The 20,487-nt window shown below is 40.1% G+C and overlaps 1 protein-coding gene across 2 annotated transcripts in view; it reads left to right on the top strand.

The window, feature by feature from the left end:
• Positions 1-20,487, top strand: part of WDR7 (WD repeat domain 7) — a 258,462-nt gene that overhangs the window by 151,320 nt on the left and 86,655 nt on the right. For both annotated transcript variants that reach the window (XM_063128220.1, XM_063128219.1), the window contains one exon: positions 13,309-13,495. In XM_063128220.1, the coding sequence (XP_062984290.1) occupies positions 13,309-13,495 (187 nt within the window). The remainder of the gene's footprint in view (positions 1-13,308; positions 13,496-20,487) is intronic.

Raw genomic sequence — 20,487 nt, 5'->3', positions numbered from 1 at the left:
AATTTACTATAACGTAAGTGTAGGGATTGGCCCCAGCACTTCTGCAGACACAGCACAAGAAGACATGGGAACTGTTTCTGAGGCAGACAGGGAGGCGGAAGGTGCTTTCAAGGTGCTAAGGTTGCAGGAGATTAGTGAAAATAATTGTGACAGAGAGGAGGATGCCCAGCTGCAGCCTAATCATCTGGAGGATGGCCAGCCAGGGCCGTTTGAACATGTGGGAATGCAGGATTCTAACGAGAAAGAAGGACTTTGAAGTAAGGGACCCAAGGGTGGGATGTGAGCTAAGAAGGGGGAAGCAACGTAGGGTCCCGAGACATCCTAAGAGGTTTGTAGCCAAGGAGGTGACCCCCTTGAAAGACCCACCTTGAAAGTGGGTCTTGGTAGCCCACATAGGTTGTGAAAGGTTGCTTGGAGCAGCCCACGGCAGTTAATTGCAACTCTCTTCCTTAGTGTTGTATCCTGGGATATCTATGTGTACCTTATGTAGTTTTGTATTGTGCAAAGCCAGCTAGTGATGTCTGCACCTAATTGCTGGATGCAGATTATGTCTGTAGCCTGAGGCAATGCACATATTTCTGTAGTTTGCATAATAAAGGTGTTTGACTGGAAACAGGATTTCAACATTAGACTACAAAAGAAGCCAGGGGCTGGGCACTCTACAAGCATAGTAGCCCCTTTTGAGGTGTGAAACCTACAACATTTCTGACAACTAGAGACTTTTAAACTTTGATTTTTAAGAAAGTGAACTGTCAATAACTTTAATTTCTTGGCAGAATTGGATAAAAATTGCAGCCTTATGTATTTCAGTTCATTTCTATGCCATCCAATTGGAAAACAAAACAATACAAAAATGTTAGCATATAAAATTCTAAAACAGTTTAAAAGAGCTAAAAATTATTACAATAAGATTTATTTTCACCCCATTTTTCGTACAATTATTTAGTAGTTTTACACATCACAGTAAATCATCAGGTGTTAATTAACGGGGGGGGGGTCTGTGATATGTACTAGCTGCCATTTTGAATATGCAAGTTGTGCCACAGCTTGTTGTGCTGTGTGAACCCAGGCATGTAGGTTATTTGAGGGTTAAACCATCCTCGGATAACCCCACAACAAGCATATTTAAAATGGTGGATGGCTTACTGTGACGTGCAAACCAGCCCGTTGTCTCCCAAAGTGGATCACATCAATTAATAAAGAGGGGTAGGCCCTTCCATCAGGTTTATAAACTATAATGAGAAGACATTCGGGGGAAGGGGAGTGGAGGGAAAACAGAGAGCAAAGAGATCAGTTTTTTAAGGCCAAAACAAGGTCACGTGCTATAAGCAGGCTTTCAAATGCACTTTGGGCCAGGCTGATCTTTCCTTATGAGGAGGAGGAGGAGGAGGAGGAGGAGGAGGAGTATGCTTTCTCCAAGTGTTCTGTTCCATATCTGGCCCATGGATGGACCAAGTTGGTCTACCTCTTAATGGTATTCCTGGGATGCAGCCTCCCAGTGGACCTAGGTACACTGGCTGATGCCAGAAGACAGAGTATACGTCTCTTCTGCTCCCCAGTCCCAGGACACAGTGAAGTGATCAAGCTTGCCAAAGTTCAGACGAATGAGTTCAGGGTTTTTTGTGCCAGAGCAGCTTTTACAGTTTGAAGGTTCCAAAAAAGGATGTACTTCCTACGTTCTTTCTGGGCAATTGTTATGAAAATGCCATACAGCATAGAGGTGGTGCTGTATAGGAAGCCTGCAATTTTAGGGGAAGGATAGGTGCAGTGGTTATTATAGAAGGAGATCTTCAATTTTTTTCAAGGCGGGTGGGGGGGTGATTAGTTTTCCCTTTCGCCCCTCCCTTGTTTTTTGTGACGGGGGGGTGGCAATTTGTATGAAAGTGGTATATATCATAGAGGTGTTCCTAGGCAGGAAATTTGCCAAATTTCAGAAGGATAGGTGCAGCGGTTAGGGAGTTACCAAGAATAAAAAATAGTTTAAGTCTTTGGTTTTCTGCTCAGTTGCTACCAAATCTCAGAAAGGGGTGGATAGAGGATATAGAGTTTGAAGACCTAGCATTTTTCCAGTGCTACATCCTCCCAGGATCCACAGAGTCCACAAACATACATTTAATGTTTCTGTTCCTGGGACAGAGAACTAGCAAAGACCACTGAAACACTTCTGGATATATTACTTCAACAACCATTCCCCAAAGAAAGCACTGGAATTGGAGTGCCCCAATAAAAAGCATCCACTGTGATTAGAAGTTAGGGCTGTCAGTCACAAAACTTTACCCCCTCTTCTACCTCTCCCCATCCTAGGGTTTTCCTTATATGGAGAGTTTGAGGAGAAACCTGTCAGTTTTTACAGACACACAGTTTGGGACTTTGTGTCCTTCCGAATGGAAGGTTTCAGATTCTGTCTGCTTTGGAGGAGCCTTGCTTTAATTTGGACATGTCTGGAATCATTCCAAATAATACTGATTTGGTTTGGAATTTGGAGGAATCTGAAGCATATACCTAATAGGTACACTAACAGAATTTCCAATCCACCCGGGATCTCCAACACCATAAGCATAAATGCTATCTGTCATGTTCAAAACGATTACACTAGAAGCATTTTATTTATTTATATATTTATTGCATTTATATACCACCCTATAGCTGAAACTCTCTGGGCGGCTTACAAAAAATGAAAGACTGGACATTAAAAATCAATATACAAAAATTAAAACCATAAAAATATATTTTTTTAAAAAAAACATTTTAAAGGTTTAATGGCAGTATTTTCTGAAGATGAATTCCTCTTTGTAAAACTGTTTATTTTAATGGAGTTGAATTGTACCCATACTTCTAAACCTATAACTTCCAATGAAAAAGTTACATTAATCTGACTAAGTAAAATTGAAGTTGATCTTTCAATGAAAAAAAAAAGGGTGAAATGCTGCAGTCCTTCTATCAGGTGATCAGGTTTTGTAGTAACTATAGTTATATGCTATTGAAGTAAAAAGCTGTTTTGATAGCCTTGTGTAGTTAAAATTCCCATCTAGATAGGCAAATATAGAATCTGATACATGCTTGAGAAACAAGGAGTGTTCATTACCTCCCTCCTCCCTTCGATATTTTAAACAAATTTGGGCAACGACAACAAACTCAACCAAAGATTGCTTACTGTTTCCATACTGCTATAATACAGTTTCATAGCTGAGCTAAGAATGCACTTAAAGCTGGTATAGTTGGATTCTCTCCATAAATTGAAACAAGTCTGAGCTAAAGCTCATTTACTGTCTTGGAGCAGAATTGATCTTGCTTTCACATTTGATTCACCCACTGCAGATTTTGAGAGGAAGAAAAATAGCATTGTTAGGTCAGTTTAAGTGGGCCAGAGAGTTAGACAGAAAAGATGCCCCATCTCATTGTTTTAATCCCTTGCTCTCTCTTTGTGGCCAAGTTCATTAGCAATTGGACTGGTTTAAACATATATGTTAATCCCCTGTTGCCAGGTAAAATAGCTGCATGTATTGTTCTCCCATGGAAGATACAGTAAAGAGTGATGTTGCCGATTTGGGTATTTGATTACGGTACCCACGAGTTTAACAAATAGTGTTCAAAGGAGCCGTGAGCATCTTACTCTATAAAAGATGACACGCCAAGGTTGAGCGTTCCCTTCTTCCATGTTTCTGAGCCCTCCCATTGCTGCTATGTAGAAGTATCAATGGAGCAGCTGTGTTCATTCCCAGTCAGTCCTGTCAGCAGCATTACATCAGCTTGCTTTGTTGCTAGCCTTAAATCGCTGGATGTCTTGATTTTCGATCTATTGAGATCAAATGGGTTTAAAAAAAAACACGTTGAATATTTTTTCATTGAGCATTTATGATGGAGAGATCTCACTGATGTGACCCCCACACACACACACCATTTTATATAGTGGTGCTATATATTATATTATTATTATTATTATTATTATTATTATTATTATTATTATTATTATACCATAGTCTGGCAATCAAGAAAGTATAACAGCATGCCTTGTCTGGAAGCTTGTACCAAAGCCTCAGGGCCATTGCTGAAAAAGCTCTATTTCTCCTTGCTAATATCTTGGGGCACATCTAGACCCACCAATATCCCGGGGATCACCCCAGGAACATCCCTGTGCATCCACATGACACACAGGGGATCCTGGGGGCAGGGAGGGTTGATCCCTACCTTGCCCCGGGATATTGTCATACCCTTTTTTTGCAGTTTTTTCCATGGTCTTGGGATGATCCCAACACTGCGGAAGGTGTGGCCTACCGTCGTGGTTTCGTCCCAGCTCCTTGCAAGTAACTGTGAGGAGCTGGGGCACGGAGCTCCTAAACAGCTCCATGCCGGGTCCTCATGGGTGGGGTGGGGGGAGCAGATTTTTTTTTTAAAAAAAACCCTACCTTTGCGCTTGAGTGCTCCTGCACTCCTTTTTGATAAAAGTAAAAAAATAAAAATTACGGGCACGACATCCTCCATTCTCCCAGGATGTCACGTGGTAAGGGTAGACTAAGGGGGTGGATCTCGCGAGCATAATACCGCGCGATCATCCCCCTCTACCTCCTTCATCTAGCCATGCCTTCTGTCTCCATTTATTTATTTATTTATTTATTTTATTATTATAGATTTTTATCCCACCCTTTAGCCAAAAAGGCTCCTGAGGTGGCTTACAAAGGTATTTCTTAAGGTAGTCCCTGCCCACAGGCCTACAATCTAAAAAAAAAATGACACAAAAGGAAAGAGGTTTGGGAGGGCTGAGGAAAGAAGAGAGAGCAAATTTAGGCACTGAATTCTTAGTTGCAAAGTTCAGCAGGTCATGGACACAGTGGAAGGCCTGCCACTTCCTGTCCCTCTCCCTCTGTTAGCCTCATGCAGATCCAGACATGATGGAGGAATGTCTGACTGCTGCTTCCTTTTCCTCTGACAGTCTCAGAGTGGGAGCACGAGAGAAGGGGGCTCTCAGCTGGAGGAGACTTGAATTCAAATGTTTCTATGCCCTTTTCCACACCAACACAACTCTCATCTGTCTAAGCATTGCTATGCGCTAATAGCTTTCTCTGACGCAGGCCTGCGTCTTTGCAGGATCTGCTTGGAGGCACAGTATGCAGTGTATGGTAAAATCAGTAGGATACCCACTTTCCACATTCTAATACCCTTAGTCAGCACAGAAAGTGAGGTGCTAGGGTCTGTTGCCCATTGCTAGCAAGAGCCCTGACAATGGTCTCAATTTATATAGGGTCCAATGTAAAAAGCAGTGTAAAAAAAAAAAAGGCAGTGTAAAAAATCCAGGCACACGGGGCAAGGAAGAAGCATCAGCTTGGGCTCCTTGAAAAAAGGTGATCTCCTTCTAAAGAGCAGTGTCTGGCCATTTAATCGTCGTTTCTGCTAGTCACTAAATGGATACCAGGAAAGTGGTCTTAGCCGGATGCATGGATCACTCAGTGCAGCCTTTTATGGCACAGCTGCTTCCTGGGCTAGCTTTTGGCTCCACTGAATTGCTGGCTGTTGCTTTAGGATGGTGGAAAAGTCAGTGCTTGGGAAGACTATGATTAGGTACATTTCAAGGAATGACTCTAGACAAGAGTTTATGAGCGACTGAGAACAGGCAGTTTATACTAATAAATTTCTCATGAGGAAAGACGTGCTGCGAGGGTGGGTACAAACACATTGCCTGTAAGGAAAGGAAAAAACTAAATATTGGATTCCAACATATATTGAGAACCTGCTAATTGCCTTCTAACCATATCTTCTAATAGGAGGAGGTTACTTGACTATATGATGCCAAGTAAAGTAAAGAATTGTGAGCATAACAAGCAAAACATGGCATGTTCCGTGTACTCATGCAACCACTGATAGTTGCCACTTGTGGAGACACGCAAAGAGTAATGACAGATGTGGGTCTTCCATTTTTTTGTGTCAGCCCTGTGCCTCTTGCAATGTCTAGTCTAGTCTTGCCTTAAAGCTCTTCTTTCTAGTTAACCTAAATTTTCCATCCGCTGATTTCCAGTAAAAAAGTGTTTGGAGGTTGTGACACTGTAGGATATTGGTAAAGCGATGCCGTGGTCATTCTGTACAGGTTCTTAGTTAGAAATTAAAGGAGATCAAGACTAAATCAGATACTTTTATCTCCTTGGAACTGAGATAAAAGTGCTAAATCTGGGCTCTCTTGAAATTATTGGCATTATGTTTTATTATTATTAATTTATTGCATTTTATACCGCCCAATAGCTGAAGCTCTCTGGGCAGTTTACAAAAATTAAAACCATTCCTTTTTTTCCTTTTTTTTTAAAAAAAGAATAGTTTTAATATGATGTTTTAACCTTTTAATATTTTTAGTCTTTTACCTCTTATGTTCACTACTCCGGAATCTGTTTAGATATGCAGTGGTATACAAATGTTTTAAATAAGTAAATAAATAAAATTAGGACTTCTTAAACACCCAATTGACTTCAACAATGATTGCAGCTGAACCTTCGTAGATATTGCATAACAGCGAACTAAAGTTATTGGAATTGTCCAAGATGTAAAGGCAGAATTAACCGTTCTGAAAAACACATTGTTGCCATCCTATTTATCTTCATTTTATTCTTCACTGAATCTCTTAATATTTATTTACGGTTCTTTAAAAAAAAATGCACCACAAATCTTTATTTGTGAGCTTGAAGAGAAATGTACTTGCAGCATAGATGAGCTAAGCCACCTTTAAAGCATAATCTCTTGCTCCATTAAAAGCTGTCGCCCAAATAAGAGATCTTAAGCTTCTTTTAATAAAACAATTAAAGTAATAAAAGCATATCTTACTCTTTTATTAATTTCATTGCTGGAACAAAAAGGGCTTTGGGTGAAATCTTGAAATCAATTGAAATCTTCCCCTGGGGTTCAAAAAGGCAAGATTTTTATCTCATATATTTGCACTTATAAGTGCATGTTTAAATTTCATTTTAGGTGACAGTGACAAAATCAGCAAAGTTGTATTACATAAAATAGTTTCCCAAAAGGAGTATAGAAACTTAATTCACCATTGGATGAACCTATATAAATGTTATAAAAAAGATTTTATCTTACTTTAGTAGTTTGGTGATATTTCTATTAATAAATTATGCGTTGTATTCAAATACATTCGTCTAAACATTTGTTTATATGCTGCTACTTTGGAATTTACATAAGAGGTTTTCGAGATTGTTGTTGCTCTGTCTCCCAAAAACCCCAAGTCTGATTTGGAAGTGAATGAAAGCTCTCGCCTTACCAAAAATCCCCAACCCATTTGCCCCCTCCCCACACCAAACAGATAGTTGGCTCATTTGGTAATAATTGCCTCTTAACCAGCTCTGTTGTGTGCCGCGCCATTGTTTTCTGTTGCTTTCCGGATTCATCGCAATCCGTAGCTTATTGTAATCCTTTGAGCTATTATGTAAACTTGTTAATAGGCGCTGAGCAAATATGAAGACGCCGGCCACCGCACATCCTTGCTAATGCAGTCCTTGGCTACTGTACCAAGGCCGATGTGTATTGGTGGATTTGCATTAGCATAGACACTGCTCATCCTGCACTAGATAATGGACTCAAAGGTTAAGAGCAAAGGATCGCAACAGCCCCAATCAGCAGAGCTTTTCTGGGGCTAATTACCTCTTCACTGCGCTGACTCTAATGTGACATGTTTATTGCCTTAACTAACAACTCATTAGCTTAGTTGATGTTTTTGTCAATATTAATTCGTTCATTTAAGCCAAGTCAAAGCTTAAACAAAGATGTCCAGACTGAGAAGTGGGCAGCAGAGTGACTTTTGTTTAGTTCATCTTTTTTTTTTCCCTTCCCCTAGCTCAATTTAAACAAGATAAATGTTGACAAGAGAAATATTTAGAGTGTCTGTAGGTAGTAGGTGTTTGCTAATGTGTTTGTGCTCAAGGGCCCGGGTGCTTTACTTAAATAGGGAAAGGCTTCGATGCTTTGGGAGTTAAATCTTTAATAAATTAAAACTCCCCCTTAATGTGTGTCTTGGGAAGAGCCAATTGCTATTCTTTGTAAACTAGTCTGGTCTCCCGATAGGTTAAATTGGGGGTACCTAGGAAGGCGTGCTGATTGGCCCTCTCCTTCTTGGCTGCTAAAGATGGGAGGCAGTTCAATAAACAAAAATAAGAAGCTGAGTTTTGAGAACTGACTGTAGGAGGGGGGAGGGGAAACATAAAAATCAATACTTTGTCTCAACCACAGCAATAAGTAGCTAAATGAATGATATTAAAAAGAGCTACTGTATAATAGCATCACAGTAATGATCAATTACATTTATCTAGGAAAGTTACTTGTTTAGCCCTCTTTCACATTTTACTAATGGATGATTGCCGCAGTTCATTATTTCAGCAGGCTTCATTTGAAAATGAAAATAATCCATTACAAGATTCATTATCACAATTTCAGTATGCATAATCTGGATGTGGAAATAAATATGACAGAGGCTTTGTGTTACATAGGGGCTGCCCTTGTGTTTTCAAAAATGGGAGGAGTGATGTGAAAGAGTAGACCAAATTAATTTTGCATTTAACAGGCTGGGAGCTGATGATCTAGCGTAGTATGGATCGGAAGGCTCCCAGTCACTTCTCCTAATTGAATGTAGCTGTTAACTCCAGAGCAGTAAATGTAAATGAAAATGTGGAGTTTATTGTGTTATCTGTAGAGAGCCATAAACGTTCAAAGTGCTTTTCACCTCTTACCACTTCATAGGGATGTGGAGCCAAAGCAGTGGGTGTCCATAAAGCTTCAGTAAAGGGTGGATGTACTGGCAGTGAAAGAATGAATAAAAGCATATTGCAAACATCTCACTGCACAAGGGCATCGAGAAATCAGAAAATGGATTCAAACAGTTCAGGTTTCCAGGATGACCTATGCATAGGTACGGGGGTGGGGGTGAACCCCATACGTACACAGAATAAAATATCCAATTAGAAATAAATATTCAAAACTAAGCCTAGCCTTCAAGAGCCAGCCTAAATGGAAAGGCCTTACAGTGCTTCTACTAGTGCTCAGGCCATGATCTTGGTGATCATTACGTATCCTTCAGTGCTCTGGTTCACATCAGTCCTGCTACTTCCCACCTGGCACGAACAAGCTTCAGCTTGCTCTTTCCTGCTTATTAGCACACTAATAGCTGTGGTGAGACCTCGACTGACCAGGTCTTTATTTTCTGGGAAACCTCACCAGTGTCTTCCATGATACAAGAGCATTATTTGTAAGAACATCTAGGGAAAAAGCCATCACTGGCTCTGATGGGCCAAAATCACCTGTGAAGGCAGATGAAACAGTTCTCTTGTTGAAAGCCAAGTCTAGCACAGCCCTTCTGGCTCTGTGTGTGTGTTTCTTGATTTCCCTTTCTGACTGCCTTAATTCATATTACACAATGTTTTGTGTAATATGGGTTTTTTAAAAGGTAGTTTTACTCTTTTCCTTATCTAAGAATGAATGTTGAATTACATTGAACATTTTAAAAGAACCTTATTCAAACAGGAATGGAGATCACTGGATGGAAATGCCTTCCACTTACGCTACCATTGAGAGGTTTTGCCACATCTAAGTTCCTCTTCCTTTAAACTTGTGAACGGTGGGCAAATCGTTGAATATAAAATCTGGCCATTCTCTGTGACCCCAGGAGCTGTTGTGGAAGAGCTTGGTTTACTTAGCAACACTTAAAATAAGTGGCCTGTCATTATTAATTCATTTGGCATTCTTTGTAATAACATAAATCTTAGTGAACTAATTTGATTTTAAAGTGCTTATAATAAGGAATCTCCAGGGGTTGTGACTGTAATTGAGCTATTAATTAATGCATCATTGTTTTAATGCACCATTCTTTTCTTCCATTTACTCTTGAGCCACCAGTAGGGTGACCATATAAAAAGGAGGACAGGGCTCCTGTATCTTTAACTGTTGTATTGAAAAGGGAATTTCATCAGGTGTCATTTGTATATATGGAGAACCTGGTGAAATTTCCTTTTCATCACAACAGTTAGAGCTGCAGGTGCCTTGCCCTCTTTTAAATCTGGTCACAGTATAGCTGCAGTATAGCTCCTGCAGCTTTAATTGTTGTTCTGAGGAGGGAACTTCACCAGGTGCTGTATGCATACAAATGACACCTGCTGAAATTCCCTTTTCTATGCAACTGTTAAAGATACAGGAGCCCTGTCCTCCTTTTCATATGGCCACCCTAGCCACCAGTGTCAGCAGCCATTTTGGCACCTATTCTTTTTATCTGTATTCAGCTCCTTTCTACATATTTATTTTTATTTTATTTATTTATTGCATTTCTATACCGCCCAATAGCCGAAGCTCTCTGGGCGGTTCACAATGTCATTATGAACCAAAGTTCAACATTGGTATGGTAGTGTGGTCCTAGAAAAGCCCCTCCTGCCTTCAAGCTAGAGCCAGGTGTGTTACCAGGAGAGAGAAGAGCCATGTGGAAGGATTGTAGGGTTCTCTAACCATTCCTGCACTTGGCAAAATCATAAGATCCTGTTCAGGCGACACACAAAGCCATGGTGGTTAAGCATTTTGAGCTAAATGTTATAGCATAGCATGTTGTGTGAACCATTCCTAACCAGTCTTAAAAACTCTTCACTGGCTGCCAATTAGTTTCCGGGCGAAGTATAAAGTGTTGGTTATCACCTTTAAAGCCCTACATGGTTTGGGTCCAGGTTACCTGCGGGATCGCCTTCTCCAGTACCATCTGCCCCGCACACTCAGGTCCTCTGGGAAGAATCTACTTCAGTCAGTCAAAGTTAGGCTGACAACTATTACCCAGAGTACCTTTTCTTCTGCCGCTCTCCCAGTTTGTGGAATGGCTTGCCAGGAGAGATTCGTCAACTTAACAGTCTTCCAGAATTTAAGAAAGCCATAAAGACTGATCTCTTCCAGCAGGCCTACCCAGCTGAATTTTAAGATGCCTTTTTTAATGGTGTGCTGCTTTTAATGATGCACTGGTTTTAAACGTTTGAATTAGTTGTATGTATTTTATGGTGTTTTTATTTGTGTTGTACCCTGCCTCGATCCAGAGGGAGAGGCGGGTAACAAATGAATATATTATTATTATTATTATTATTATTATTATTATTATTATTATTATTATTATCCATGTTCTAAACATCATTATTATTATTATTATTATTATTATTATTTTATTTATTTATATCCCAACTTTTGTCGAATGCTGAGCCTCAAGGCAGCATTAGAAAATTTAAAACATATACATTGAAAACCTATAAATAGAGATATACAAAAGTTAAAACTATATTAAACATATTCCAATATTAAAATGTTTAAACATTTAAAATGACAATTTTAAAAGTCCTTGGCACAGACGGCGGTCCAGATCGTTCACCAGAGGCCTGCCAACCCAAAAAAAGTCTTCGCCTGCCTCCTAAAGCACATCAGGGAGCAAGCCAGTCTAGCTTCCCTGGGAAGAGAGTTCCAGAACACTGGAGCAGCCACTGAGAAGGCCCTCCCCCACGTTCCCACCAGGCGTGCCTGTGATGTTGGTTGGACTGACAGAAGGGCTTCCTCTGAAGGTCTTAAAGCACGGGCAGGCTTGTTAGGGAGAATATGATCTTTCAGATAACGTGCTCACTAACCACTTGCTGCAAAAGGGTTAGCAGCCTAACCATGCTTTAGCGTGTTGTCTGAAGAGGCCCAATGTGACACCCACAGGTGATGGCTAATAGCAACAGTAACCAAACTGTGGGTGGCATCAGTCTGATTTCAGTCTTTTCTGCAATATTCTGCCCAGTGGTTAGGCTGCACAACACTGAGTTTATACCCTGCCTATTGGTCACCAAGCTTCTTTCTAGTGACAGTTACTAAAGATGTGACCCAAATGTTCTGTGGCAGCTCTCTTCCGCCACTTTTCACTAGACCCACTTTGAGAGGATCACAGGATCATTGCCACTTTGCAGCTCTGTCATGAGTTTCTTTGGGAGATGCCAAGAGGGAAAGTTTCAGAAAAACACAGGTGCCTGTGCGGACAGCCCAAACGTGCCCTTTATGGCTCAATATTCATCTGCATTCATTAGCTATAAATGAAGCGCATACAAAAAATATCTCACCGTTATTTAAATATCAAGTTCAGCTTCTGCAGAAGATATTTTCAGACTTCTTAACAAATTGGTTCGCCAGTGGATGGCATAGTCTACCTTCTACCCAACACTGCTGTAATGAATTAACAACAAAATGGGAGAAAAATCTCTCAAAGTAGTAGGCACTTTATTGATGATGATTGGAAACATTAGATAAACACAAGGGATGGGAGTATGGCGCACAACTGCTGTGTTAGACTAATTGGCAATAAGAGGGGGAGAGTTGATTCCCTTCTCTCCTGCATTAATGTCTTGTTCAACACGTACACAAAACATCTTTTGTAACAGGAGGAGGGCTAGCATATATTTAGCCCTGCGGTTCATAAGCATCTCAGCGGAGGGCAGCAGCGAAGTTTCCTTCCGTTTTTGCTTGTGCTTTCTCTCCTCCTCTCACTTTGCTTTTTGAACGCACTGCTGTGAAATGCAAGGTACAAATAAGTTTATCACCAGACTTTCAGACGAACACAAATGTTCTGCTCCTGAGTTTTCATTTTAAGCAAAAGAGCTTCTACCGAGAGAAGAGCCTCGGCGGCTCTCTGCCGACACAGAGGGAACTGTGGATGCAACAGTTTGGAGTCAGAGTAAGAAAGCCACCTACGTGTGTGGCTGTATAGCATACTCGTGGGGTTAAGTTTTAAAGGCCAGGATACCTTCATTACACTCTTGAAACATTACTCATTAGAATTAAATCTCAGACAGCCCTATTCATATAGATTGAGATCCACTTCTAGTGGTTTCTCAGATGATGTCACCAGCACGTTGTAAAGGAATCATTAAAGATTGTGCATGTATTCATCATTAGAGTCTTGCAGCCTTGCCTGCCACCCATCCCTTCCACTGCATTTAAAGCAGATTGGAGGGGAAATAACATTATTGGAAAAAGCTCCTCTGTCAATTTTTTGTGTGTGTTTTTTGTGCATTTAATCCGTTTTTGACTAGTGAGAGACACACAGGCTATACCATCCTGGCTTGCATCCTACTCAGTTTGCTTTTTCCAAGCTTTCCCTGAGAGCTCCAAGAACTCTAAGGTCTTTCAGAGGGATGTCAGGTTGTTTGGAGTTAATGGGAGCTGGGAAAAGCCAAATCTTAAGGAGATTTAAATTATAATTTAAATTATATAATAATTTACGTAATCCATGTTTGATCTCTTTCCCCTAACTCTGGCTTTCTAACGTTTCTTGTGTGGCAGGCAAGGCCTTGACTTATCTTCTGCTGCAGCCTCCCAGCCCCAAGCTGCCTCCCCACAGCACCATCCGAAGAACTGCCATTGACCTCATAGGACGAGGGTTTACAGTATGGGAACCTTACATGGACGTGTCTGCCGTGCTGATGGGCCTCTTGGAGCTCTGTGCTGATGCCGAGAAGCAACTTTCAAAGTATGTACTTCACCCAAGTATTTGATGGGGGGAGGTGTTTAATGTGATGGTTTGGGATGAGATATCCAATCACACCAAGATGCTGTTTATGGGTAGTAGAAGCATAGACTTCTGGAGTTGGAAGGAACCACAAGGATTATCTAGTCTAGCCCTCTGTAGTATGTAGGAAAATCAATTCAACTATCCATGAGAGGTGGCTGTCCACCCTCTTCTTAAAAACCTCCAGAGATGGATAACCCACAACTTTCTTTATTTATTTATTTATTTATTTATTTATTTATTTATTTAACTTATATACCGCTCCCATAGCCAGGGCTCTCTGGGCGGTTTACAGAACTTCCGTAACTATTGTACCTGCCAGAGCGTGGGCAAAATGGATAGGGTTTACCCTGCCCTAGGTGGTATCCAGAAAACAAGGGTGCAAATCCTTCGTGTTGATAGTTTCTCATCGAGTGACACATGTTGCAGTTTCTGCATCCTGCTCTCTGCACCTAACTGTATTGTGTGGGTTCATCTGTTGTAGGGAGGGAGATGTGTTGAAATGTATGTAGAATCCAATCGTAAACCACCAGGCCGGTTCAGTTGTGTCAAGGTTTATTAGACATGGAACAAGCCATCTGCCCATGTGCAACCTCCTTGCCTCATACATCCACCTTCAGCAAAGATATCCTGGTTTGGAGGGAACATTTAAAGTACAGCTTCCTAGTTCAGATATCACAGGAAACTGGCTCAAAAAGCCATGATACCCTGACCAAAGCTGGGCACAAAGCTGGAGGAGCAAATGGAATAGGCAAAGAGGGAGGAAGTTGGCATACAGTTTATTCCATGATTTATCAGTTAGTAATAATAACAATAATATATTTATTTATTTCTTACCTGCCTCTCCCTCTGCATCGAGGTGGGGAACAACATACATAGAGATTGCTATGTCTGAACTGGCCAGCCGGTTGGACTTGCATGTTTTTCAGACACACTCTTCCCTGTAATTCCATGGTGTATTGTACAGTGAGTGACTATGTATCTGTATCCTTTCTTTCTTGCCCCAAATAAGCTAAGTTTCTCCTCATTGTGTTCTAATGGGATGCCATCATTCTGTGGTTGGGGGGAAAAACCTATGTATATTCTGCGTGTTTAGAAAATGGACTTACGCCTAGTTTTTTAAAAAATGGCAACTCCCCCACCCCCGTTGCTCTAAAACAAAAATAGAAATTACCATTCTTTTAAACTGGAACTTGTTCTACTACTGCTGCAGACTATGGGCTCATCTACACCAAGCAGGATATTACACTATGAAAGTGGTATGAAGGCAGTATATAAAAGGCAGGAGCCACACTAATGTTTTATAGCGGTATGGAAGTGCACTGCAGGATCTACACTACTGTTTTATAGTGGTACTGAAGGGCACCAACAACTATTGAGGCTCATGACACATCTACACCAAACAGGATATAACACTATGAAAGTGATATGAAAGCAGTATATGGTATGTGTTAATGGGCCCCAACAGTTGTCAGTGTACTTCAATACTGCCATAAAGCACTAGTGTGACTCCTGCCTTTTATGTACCACCTTCAAAAAGCTTCCATGGTGGTGTAGATGTATCCTGCTTGGTGTAGATGAGCCCAATGTTAACTCGCATGGAGTTTTTGTTGATGCATTTAAGTGACAGTGAAATCAAATCTGACTTCTTTGTCATAAGCAGGAAAAATAAGTCTTTTAAATTTTGGTTTAAAATAACATTCCTTCTACAGAGAATGTGTGTTTGCCATGAAACTGTTCCAGAGCACAACTGCACTGAAAAGAATGAATGTATTTTATTAATGTATATACGTCTTCCTTCTTTTTAGAGATCTGTCCCATTTGCTTTGTTTATGCTGAGACAAAAAAATCATATGCTTAAAATACGCATGAGGGCTAGCGGAACCCACCCCCCAACCCCGGCCGATGCGTACGTCAGTCATACCAGCCATCCGTTTGCCTCAGTGTGTACATATATATCTGCATAAGGCTTCTTCCATATGAATGGGAATCCTGATTTCCAGGTTTCCTTCCCATATGGAGGGAGCCCTGTATATGGACATTTGTACATGTATAGGCATTGTTGACGCTGGAGAACATGCAGCCAATGGGATGTGTGGCACCTGCATGCACCCATGTTGAGAGTGCATGATTAGAGTGTACAATCCCACTTCCCAGCCCTTTCATGCATACCCACTCCATCCATGTGGAACATTTGTTGCACCATACTGTTGGTGCAATAAATTTTTTTTTGAAAATCTAGTAATTCAAATTCCATACAACAGTTTCCAAAAATGTTAACTCACACATCCTTAAAATCCAGTATCAGAGGCAGTCAGCCTATAATACACCAGTTGCTGGGGAACATGGGCAGAAGGGTGCTGCCTGTGGGTCCCTGGTCAACAGCTAGTTGGCCACTGTGTGAACATAGTGCTGGATCTAGGTCTGATCCACCATAGCTCTTCTTACGTTGTTATGTTCATACCACCTTTTAAAAAAAACAAACGAACAAAGAAGGATTTTTCAATGTTTTAATGCAGCCAGATTACTCCAGGCTGGGGGATCCAAGTAATGCCATACATGTATGGTTCTAATTTCTTAACACTTCCAAATTAATGTTTGTAGTTTGTATGTGCGCTTTTGTCTGGGTTAAGAGGGCAACCTTTTTCCAGTTGTTAATTTGATACAAATTTTAAAACATAAATATGGGGAGGGGATTCTTTAAATGTGTTCTGCCCAATTACAGAGATTCAAAAGAACAGGAAAATAGTCAACTAAAATGATCTTATAAACATTTTTTAGTATCATCTGTTAAAATTTGTTTCATGGAAATAAGTAAACATGGTATATCTGATAAACAGGTGTATCTGATACATCCTTGTGGAGTATGGGCAAACAATCAATACAACATGCACTTAAAAAAAAAAGGAATATAGTGTTTGTTTTCTTTCCCTACGAGCTTTTCCTTGTAGACAAGATTAAAAAAAAATATTATGTTGTATTAGGATGGGTAACTGCTTTAATTCGTAGCTGCTTTCACCTGCTTCTTTACAATGCATGTGAAAACATTTCCTGCACAATTGTGCAGGGCCTTATTCTCTTACGTAGATACATGTCTGCTCTTGAAAAAAAAGGAATTGATAATTACCCGTCTGATCATATCCTCCAAGTGATGAAAAATCCTTTCTTTGGTGAGTGTGTTGTCGCCCAGTTAAAAGTATACTATACCTTGAAAAATCAACCCGTTTGGATATGCACTCCTTTCTTAAGAAAACATACAATCGTCGATCAAATTTTATTATATTAGCCAAAGGCCATAACAGAATATAATATGAAAATACAGATTTGCATTAAAATTACATTTAACTTCAATACAGGCATGGTTAGTCAGTTAAACTTATAAAGTTTGATTTGGCTGCTTTGAATCTTAATTTTTACAAGCAGCTGAAGTGTGCTGCATCTCTTGTCACTTATAGATCCACGTCGCCTAATAAAAAACGCAGTTTCAGCTACCACCGACTGTTCTCCAGTCTGTTCTAAAATCTCAGAAATACTACAACGTTAAGCACATTCTTTCCCATTGCCATTTAAAATTATATTGAATGTCTAACCTTCAAAACTGAGTGTTTTTTAGCCTTTGGTGTCCAGGTAAAGACTGTCTTAAACAAATATAAACTTGCTTTATTTGATTCTTTATCCCTTTGTTTAATGGTTCTAGCATTTTATGTCGTGATGCTTAGTAGTGTGGCCACTGTATAGTATTAGTAGGGTTATTAAATATTTCTACCCTGATATTCAGTGTAGCTTTCAAAAAAGAACATAACGCAAATATAAAATCACAGATTTAAAATGAACAGTCACTAAAAGCTGAAGTGATTAAAATCATTATATTTTGAGTGAGAAATTGGCCAAACAAATACTACCTTCTCCTCCTCCTGTAATATTAGTATTTTATGTTCCTTGTCTAGAGAAAAAGAGACAATAAAGTCATCTCTGTGACAAGAATGTGTTTTGATCTGTGCACTCTTAGCTCAAAAATTATATTCCAAGCCATGTTCAGCATCTGAGAATATAAATGTCATGGATGAGACAACACACTCCTGGACATTTCAGAACGATAGCTGAATTGTTTGCTCTAAAGCTCTCAAAATAATGTTTATCCCTCATACTGTTGATTAATTTTACAATGATTTCCATGCATTCACTTTAATTATTTATGGGAAGATCGCAAGCAAAACCAGACCAACCCACATTTCTTTCTGCAGCCTTGGAATTGCAGTTTGACAATCATCACGTACACAAATTTAGGTGCATCGTGACAGAAATCTGGAGTTCTTTGTATGTCCAATATAATTTTTTCCAGCAGACACACCTGATAACACTTTTTAACATTGCAAATTGGTTAAAGCCAGCAGTGCAGCCATAAGTCTCCAATAATTCCAGGGGAATTCAAAGTTTTCCATTTAAATTGAGGTTCCCCCACCCCCTGACATTCATTTCAGAACATATTGCTGATTCTTTTTTCACCTAGATTCTCAGTACATAAAGAGCCCTATGTCTGTCTTAGTGGGCATGGGGGATGAATTTACAACAACAAACTCTATTAAAAATTAAAGTGCTTGAGATTTTTAATTTTAATTTTTGATCCTTATGTGCACTTAGTACTGTGTGTGTTGTATTCAATTATTCACGTTATGTATTTGGCATACATGCCACTCCTAACATTTTGAGAATTCCCTCCCCCCATTCTAAAATTATATTACTGTAAGGGTAGTTCTGGTCTTGCATTGTGTTGTATTTAAAGAAAAAAAAACAGGTATTCAATACTATGTGATTGTTCTGGATTCCTGCATGGACAAAATCAACCTGCACAATAGCCTTCCTTGTATGAATGCACCTAGTCACCATCCTGAGTCATCAAATGACCTGGATGTTTTGTGTGCATTAGGCAGAGATAAATATGGATAGAAAGTTTGCAGAAGGTTTTCTTGGTTCAGTGAAACAGGAAACATCTCTGCGGTGTTAATGCCAACTTGAAATATTTTAAGTAAAATCTTCTTGTCTGTGTGTGTCCATATGTGCGCGCGCACGCTTAAACACTGCTTTCATAAATACCAAGTACAGCTTTTCTGGATGCTATTTTAGGCTTCCAAGTTACACCTCTAGCTGTCATAAAGATTAGTATTGCTCTCTGTATACAGAGCAGCTGAATAAATGAATGTATCAGCATGTAGCCTTGAGGAGAGCAATGCAATTTTCATCATGATAAATTGCATAATAAGCGAGAAAGTGTTTTGCTTATTAATCCATAACAAGATTTAGATTGAAAACGGCCTGTTACATCCGTGACAGGTACAGTACTGACTGCAGAGGGACTTAAGATGGAAAGAAATGGAGCAACAAAGTGTACAGGGGGTTAAGTGTGCATCTTACCCTCCCGGTGCCCTGCTGAGCTGCCCCTTTTTTGTGCCTGATTTACCGTGCACACAATAACAGCGCACAGCTGCCTCGCTTCTGTCTGTGATGTTAAGCATGGTTTATAAAGGAGCTTTTATGTCGAGCGTGTGGTTCCGGGGGGGGGGTGTGGGGTGGAGGGGGGGGAAATCACTTCACATTTATTGACAAAGGAAAACACATGCAGTGTTTATCTTTTTGTGTGTTCTGTGTGTCTATCTGTGTGTGTGCGCGCACGTGTTGAATAAAGTACATTTCCAAGCTGTAGCGCACTGGAGAGCTCTGAATTTCTCCTTTACAGATCTAACCCACCTCTCTCTCCCCCCGCCCTGCCATCTTGTCATCATCTTCCCCCCCCCTCCCCATCCAAGATTAGACTGTAGAAGATGCATTGAGTGAACTGCACAGGAGGATTAAGAGTATTTTTCTAGCATTAATTAGGCTTTGATTTCTAGGCTTGGACAGCTGTAGGGATCTTTGTTGCCCATAATTTCCCTCCTTTGAATTATAAGCTGCACTTTGATTCAGATTACTCTGTACAGTTTGTCTTGTGCGTTTTGTGTAATTAAGCAGTGGCTTTTAATTTTTTAATTTTTTTTTAAAAAAAGGGGGGTTTCAAGGCAATTCGTCAATAGCATGTCTTCGTAGCTTCCGTCCTTGGTGGGAACAAGTGCATTTTCCCCATCTTCAGACGGCAATAATTGATGATGGCCAGGAACATACAAGACTCTGATTGTATAAAATATAAAGGGAAATATATCTGGATGTGAGACGGAACCCAGAAGCCAGACATGGACCTGGGATATCAGGGCTCAAATCTCCTGACCAAGGAATTGAGTCACTGAAGGCTGAGTCCTTCTGAGCTCAGTAGAGTTGCCACTGTTCCAGATGGGGCTTAAATGGGGGAGGGGGAGGAAAATCCATGATTTTCTTATAATCAACAGAAGTTGCCATAATCCGGACATCTAGCACTGAAATATTTGTGTATTTTAGTGTCACTGAATTGCTAGCATCGGAAGCGTTTCAATGAAATTAGGATTATTTTAAAATTCAGAATTGTTTTTACCTACTTATAGAACTTCTTATAGAACTTCTTATATCTCATGGGTCAAGAAGTGACCCATGTGTTTTGGGTTATGCCTATTGTGTGTGTGTGTGTGTCACCCTTTAAAATCCTTACATGACTTTAGAGAAATCTTTTTAGATGCTATGCTTGTAAGTAGGGCTAGGTGTTTACATCTTTTTCAAGTGTTTTTTTTTATCCTTATTCCCTTTAAACATTCTGGCATACTAGTAATTGTAGTCTTTAAGGTTTTTTTTTTTTAAGTATGACCTCACTATGAAAAAACTAACAGTGTTAAAAGCTGAAATCACAGTCATCCTTGGTTGAGCTTGGAGTGGGGTGGGGTGGGGTAGGGAATTGAGTCACATGCTCAGTTCAGAGAACACTGTTTTTCAGTGGTGGTTTTAGAACTCCGCAGTGGAGTTTTTACACCACTGTTGAGAAATGTGTTGTCTGG

This window comes from Elgaria multicarinata, chromosome 6 (genome assembly GCF_023053635.1).
Source record: "Elgaria multicarinata webbii isolate HBS135686 ecotype San Diego chromosome 6, rElgMul1.1.pri, whole genome shotgun sequence".
In the NCBI taxonomy this organism is placed as follows: Eukaryota; Metazoa; Chordata; class Lepidosauria; order Squamata; family Anguidae; genus Elgaria; species Elgaria multicarinata.
The sequence above is the reverse complement of the archived record's forward strand: the minus strand, read 5'-3'. Positions and strand labels throughout refer to the sequence as shown.